Raw genomic sequence first — 6,507 nt, forward strand, 5'->3', positions numbered from 1 at the left:
CCTTTCAATCCTGTTTCCCAAATGGGCCTGGGGCCCTGGGTGTAGAGTCTGCACACAAAACCCACAGAGGGGTCTGGGCCTCCCAGAGCACCCTTGGACTTCATTCCAGATGAGGTCCCAGGAAACGGCAAGGGCCCCAAGGCCCCAGGGGTGACACTTCTTTTATTTCCTCCCTCCCTGCCTCCCTCCCTCTCTCTTTTTCTTTATTTCCCTTCCTTCCTACCTTCCCTTCCCTTCCTTCCCTCCCTCTCTTTCCCTCCTGCCCTCCCTCCCTCCCTCCTTCCCCCCTCCCTCCCCCCCTCTTGTTTGCTACCATTCTGGGGCTTGAGCAAGCTCAGGGGCTGGGATTTTCTGCTCAAGGCCAGCACTCAGCCACTTGAGCCACACCTCCACTTTTAGTGGATTCATTGGAGATAAGACTCTCTGGGACTTTTCCTGCTCAGGCTGGCTTCAGACAGATCTCAGCCTCCTGACTAGCTAGGATAGCAGGCCTGGCTGGAGGTAACCTTTCTTCCTTTCTTCCTTTCCTTTCCTTCCTTTCTTCCTTCCTTTCTTTCTTTCTCTTCCTTTCTTCCCTTCTTTCTTTCTTTCCTCTTTATTTATTTATTTTTTGGTCAGTTGTGGGACCTGAACTCTGGGCCTGGGCACTGTCCCTCAGCTCTTCAGCTCAAGGCTAGCGCTCTACCACTTGATCCACAGCGCCACTTCCGGTTTTCTAGTGGTTTACTGGAGATAAGAGCCTCATGGCTGTTCCTGCCCAGGCTGGCTTTGAAGCGAGATCCTCCCATCTCAGCCTCCTGAGTAGCCAGGATGACAGGCATGAGCCACCGGGCCCAGCACTTACCTACCAAAACTTCAGCCACTTCAGCACATCAGGCTGTGCCTGGGATGCCTGGGACACAAGGGGGTGGAAGGCAGGTGAGAATGGACGTGGACTGCCCTCCTCCCTCTCCAGCCTCAGGCCCGCTCTGTCCCCAGCCACATACTCACCGAGGAAGAAGGTGTGGTTCCTCCCTGTAAGACAAGAGCAGAGGAGGTTGTTCGGGGCCCCAGCAGCCTTGGTGGGCTCTGTGTGTGACCTCAGCCTCACTATGGATTTCTATCCCCCACCCATTGGTCATGCTGAGAACATTTTCTCATGGAGACGAGGTTGACCGCGGGCCCTAAGCCTGCGAGATCGAGGCTGGTGGCGCTTTGGCTGCTGAGTAGGTAGAAACAGCCCACAGATCTTGGCCTGTTATGGACACCCACACGTGTTCACTTCATCCGTACTTCCCTCCCTCAGCTGCTGGGGCCTCAAGCTCTCATTCAGCTTGTTAGGCTCATTGGAGCTGCACACTCAGCCCCATATATGTATGTACGTATGTATCAAAATCTCAGGCTTTTGGGGCTGGGAAGGTGGCTCAGCGGTAGAGCGCTTGCCTTCCATGCCTGAGGCCCTGGGTTCGATTCCTCAGCACCACATAAGCAAAAAGAAAAAAGCTGGAAGTGGCGCTGTGGCTCAAGTGGTAGAGTGCTAGCCTTGAGCTGAAGGGCCGAGGGACAGCGTTCAGGCCCCACGACCAAAAAAAAGACAATCTCAGGCTTTTGCATAGGCTGGTCTCAGAATGCAACCCTCCTACCTCTCTGTCTCTAACGTAGCTGAGATTACAAGTGCATGCTACTAAGCTTGTTTATTGAAATAGCATCTCACTGTTGTTGTTGGTTTTTTAACCCCAGCTGGCCTCAAATCCACCCATGTTTCCCCAATAGATAGAATGATAAATGTGAACTACTATGCCTGACACTCCTACAACTGCTTTCTAAAAGGATTTAGCCCCCCTCCACCAATGTACCATGGCTGCACCACACACACACACACACACACACACACAAACTTTTTTGTGTGTGCTGGTCCTGGGACTTGAACTCAAGGACTGGACATTGTCCCTGAGCTTTTGTGCTCAAAACTAGCACTCTACTACTTGAGCCACAGTGCCACTTCCTGCTTTTTGGTGGTTCATTGGAGACAAGAGTCTCACAGATTGCTTGCTGCCCAGGCTAGCTACAGACCTCAGACTTCAGATGGCAATTCTCCACCCTCAGCCTCCTGACTAAGATGACAGGTGTAGCCACCCGTGCCCAGCTCTTTTAGCCATTTTAAAGAGCCCTGGCCAGTTGCTGCCTTCTGAGCTGTTCGCAGGGCACCCATGTGTCAAACAAGGCTGGGTCCAGACTCACCTTCGGGGGCGCCTTCATGGAGTTCTGCTGGCCTTTGTCAGAGGCGTACGCTTGCTGGTTGTACTTGTGGTTATGGGAGACAAGAAGGGAAAGAGTTGAAGGTGCTTTGTTCTGGGATAAGCCCTCCCTGCCCACATTGAAACTGCTCTGACTATTCATGTGTGGTTTTCTTAATTTTTGTGTTTGTTTTTTATTGTCAGTCATGGGGCCTGAACTCTGGGCCTGGGCGCTGTCCCTCAGCTCTTCAGCTCAAGGCTAGTGTTCTACCACTTGAGCCACAGCGCCACTTCCATTTTATTTTTCTGGTGGTTAATTGGAGATGAGTCTCACAGAATTTCCTGTTCAGACTGGCTTTGAATTGCAATCCTCAGATCTCAGCCTCCTGAGTAGCTAGGATGACAGGCATGAGCCACTGGCGCCCAGCACTATTCATTTTTTTATTCTTATTTTTTGGCCATGCTAGGGTTTGAACTCAGGTCCTCTCATTCTCTAGGCAGATGCTCTATGCCTTGAGTCATGCCTCTGCCACCTCTTCCTTTGGCTATGTTTTTGGGGGTTTCGTTGTGGGGCTTGAACTCTGGGCCTGGGTGCTGTCCCTCAGCTCTTCAGCTCAAGGTTAGTGCTCTACCACTTGAGCCATAGTGCCACTTACAGCTTTTCTGCTTATGTGGTGCTGAGGAATCAAACCCAGGGCCTCATGCATGCAAGGCAAGCACTCTACCACTGAGCCACCTTCCCAGCCCTTCCTTTGGCTATTTTTGAGATACAGTCTTGCTTTATTCCTTTTTTAAAACCTGGGCCAATCTGGACTGCAATCCTCCTGGTTATACTTCCTGTCGTAGCTGGGATGACAGGTGCACATAACCATGCCCAGCCTTTTCTGTTGAGGTGTGTGTAAGGGTGCCATGGAGCTCTGGGGAAAAAAAACCAAGCTAATTCCTCTTGGAAAGCAGTTGTAGGAGTGCTAGGCATAGTAGTTCACACTTATAATTCCATCTACTTGGGAGGTAGGAATAGAAAGATGGGTGGATTTGAGGCCAGCTGGATGTTTCTGAAACCCTTGCATGTGTGTGTGTGTGTGTGTGTGTGTGTGTGTGTGTGCATGTGCACGCATGGTACCAGTTCCGGGGCTTGAAGTTAGGGCCTGGACACTGTGCCTGAACTTTCCGTGCAAGGATAATGCTCCACTCCTTGAGCCACAGCCACAGCAGCTTTTTGCTGCATAACAGGAGCTCGCAGACTTTCCTGCCCTGGCTGGGTTTGAACATTGATCCTGAGCAGCTGGGACAGTGACCACGTGCAGATGGAGGGCTAGGTGGGCGCAAGGCCTGGGGGCTCACCTGTTCAGCACCCCCGGCCCTCTTCTGTAAGGAGACCACGTCTGAGTCCTGAGAGGAGAAAGCAGCTCTGTCATGGCTGTCACGGTCCTCTGATCCAGGCAACCCCAGCGCTGGTGCGAAACCTCTGCCCTGCCCGCCCTCGGCCCCACATCCACCCCATCATGGACAAGGCCAAGTGGATACCACGCCCCCCGCCCCCCACCGAGGGACAGAAGAGTTCACTCCACAGCTCAGCTGCACATGCTCACCAGACCTTTCTGGGTGGTTTGTTTTAATGGTCTTGTGTGTGTGTGTGTGTGTGTGTGTGTGTGTGTGTGTGTATTTTTTATGCCAGTCCTGGGACTTGAACTGGGGACCTGGGAGCTGCCCTGAGCTTGCTTGTTTGCTTGCTTGCTTGCTTGCTTGCTTGCTTGCTTGCTTGCTTGCTTGCTTCCTTCCTTCCTTCCTTCCTTCCTTCCTTCCTTCCTTTCTTTCTCTCTCTTTCTTTTTCTCTCTCTTTCTTTCTTTCTCTTTCTTTTTTGTGCTCTACCACTTGAGCCACAGCACAGCACCAATTCTGGTTTGTGCTGGTTCATTGGAGATGAGTCTCAGAGTCTTAGAAACCTTTCTGGCCGGGCTGGCTTTGAACCGTGATCCTCAGGTCTCAGCCTCCTGAGTAGCTGGGATGACAGGCGTGAGCCACCAGCGCCTAGCTGTCTTGGGTTTTTTATCCCCACACTCCTTGCTCATGACTCACAGGCTTTCTTATTTGGGGTGGCACAAAGCAAGGAGGTGGGTCAGAAAGGAGGGAGGGGAAGAAGCCAGAACACCAGAATCAATAAGCCAAAGGCCCTGACTCTCAGTTTCCCAGAATGGAAAGTTTTACAGTCTTACCTCAATCTCTTTCCAGTTGAAGAAAGGAGTTCTGCGTTTGAAATCCTGGAAGGGAGAAGGGAGGAGAGGTGAGCAGTCTCTCAGAAAGCCAGAAAACTGAGAGGGTCTAGGACAATCTTGAACCAGGCAGTGTAGCGCATGCCTGTAATCCAGCTACTCAGAAGGCTGAGATCGGAGGATCATGGTTCAAACTCAGCCTGGAGAAGAAATTCTATGAGCTTCTTATCTCCCAATGCACCACTATAAGCCAGAAATGGAGTTGCGGGTGAGCACTAGTCTCAAGTGAAAAAAAAAAGTTCAGTGATAGCACCAGGCCCTGAGTTCAAGTTCCCGGTGGGGGGTGGGGGTGGGAAAAGCTAGAGAGAGTTTGGGGCTCTGGGGTGTTGGGGGAGAGGCCCCATGAAGTCACTATGTGATGGCCAGACTGGGTGCAGTTAAGGAAGGCATTCATGGTGGGGGGTGGGGCAGGGATGATCCAGGACCCCCTTCCACCCCCCCAGGTTGTTGCAAGAGGGGACAGTTCCTACCTCCCAAAGTCGGCGGAAATAGAGCAGAGCTCGGGTGCTGGGAGACGGGACGTGACCCTGTGAATGAAAAAATGGGGAGACTTGTTTGCAAGGGCCACACTGATCAAAGGCCCAACTCACCCCCCCCGGTCCCCAAAACACAGGCATGTTCTGTCTTCTCCTGGTCCCCTTCCTTGGCAGGACATCTGTATAGCAGAATTGGGGGACCCAGACCTCCCCATTTTTTAAACCCCATCTCCAGTGCTTCTCTGACCCCTGATCCACCCACCCATCCACCCAGGACAGCAGTGGAGACGGAAGACTGGAGGAGAGACAGGCTGCGGAGAAGCACCATGGCTGGCTTCCGGCTGAGGGTTTGGAGGAGAGTCTTTTGTTGTTGTTGTTATTGGCTATGGGGTTTGAACTCTGGGCCTGGGTGCGGTTTGTGAGCTCTTCAGCTCAAGGTGAACACTCTACCACTTGAACCACAGCACCACTTCTGGTTTTCTGGTGGTTTATTGGAGATAAGAATTTCACGGTCTTTCCTGCCCAGGCTGGCTTTGACCTGTAATCCTCAGACCTCAGCCTCCTGAGTAGCTAGGATTACAGGCATGAGCCACTGGTGCCTGACCCTTGAGGGGACTCTTAAGTAGGGTTAATGTTGGGGGCGGGGCTCCTATCCCCTCCTCCTGAGCAAAAAGAAAAGTGTCTAAGAGAAAGCTTGAGGCCAGGCCCCGGTGGCTCACGCTTGTCACCCTAGCTACTCAGGAGGCTGAGATCTGAGGATCGCAGTTCAAAGCCAGCCTGGGCAGGAGAGACCGTGAGACTCCTATCTCCAATAAACCACCAGAAAACTGGAAGTGGCGCTGTAGCTCAAGTGGTAGAGCGCTCGCCTTGAGCTGAAGAGCTGAGGGACAGCGCCCAGGTCCAGAGTTCAAGCTCTGGGACCGACCAAAACCAAAAACAAAAAAGGAGGCTTGAAGAATGGCATTTTCTTTTTTTAGAGGGGGGACATTGAGGCAAGGCAGGGGAGTAGGAATGCTGCTTCTGAGGTACATAGGGACCTGAGGCTGCCACGATCACTGCACAAGTCCAGACGGCCCAGCTGGGGCTTGATGGCCCCGAAATCTTCTCAAGAACATTCCATAAGTGGTTGGGATCGATTTGAGCCTTGATTCCTTCTCAGAGACCCTGGCTCTCGTCCTGCCCCCTCCCTCCCCAAGCTGGAGCAGAGGCGAAGACTTCCTTCCTCCCTCCCGCCTCACCTTGTCCACAGCGTCCCAGTTAATGAAGCCCATCTTGGATTTTAAGTTCTGCAGAGAAACAGAAAGAATTGTCCAAACATCTGCTAACCAGCCAGAGCACTGGTGGCCAGCACCCAGCATCCTGGCTGCTTAGGAGGCTGAGATCTGAGGATTGAGGATAGAGGCCAGCCTGGGTGGAAAAGTCACTAAGACTCTTTTTTTTTTTAAATTTTTTAGTTTTTGGGGTCAGTTGTGGGACCTGAACTCTGGGCCTGGGCACTGTCCCTCAGCTCTTCAGCTCAAGGCTAGCGCTCTACCACTTGA

At 52.4% G+C, this 6,507-nt stretch overlaps 1 protein-coding gene across 1 annotated transcript in view; it reads right to left on the bottom strand.

Annotated features, from left to right (window-relative positions):
* Nucleotides 1–844: 844 nt before the first annotated feature.
* The window catches only part of Dmkn (dermokine), a 12,404-nt gene continuing 6,741 nt past the window's right edge, over nt 845–6,507 (bottom strand). The window contains exons 11-17 of the mRNA XM_013026175.1: nt 6,205–6,252; nt 4,961–5,017; nt 4,434–4,478; nt 3,522–3,608; nt 2,221–2,283; nt 991–1,014; nt 845–892 (exon numbers count right to left, since the gene is read on the bottom strand). Of these exons, the coding sequence (XP_012881629.1) occupies nt 845–892; nt 991–1,014; nt 2,221–2,283; nt 3,522–3,608; nt 4,434–4,478; nt 4,961–5,017; nt 6,205–6,252 (372 nt within the window). The remainder of the gene's footprint in view (nt 893–990; nt 1,015–2,220; nt 2,284–3,521; nt 3,609–4,433; nt 4,479–4,960; nt 5,018–6,204; nt 6,253–6,507) is intronic.

Source organism: Dipodomys ordii, unplaced genomic scaffold, assembly GCF_000151885.1.
Source record: "Dipodomys ordii isolate 6190 unplaced genomic scaffold, Dord_2.0 Scaffold92, whole genome shotgun sequence".
Classification (NCBI taxonomy): Eukaryota; Metazoa; Chordata; class Mammalia; order Rodentia; family Heteromyidae; genus Dipodomys; species Dipodomys ordii.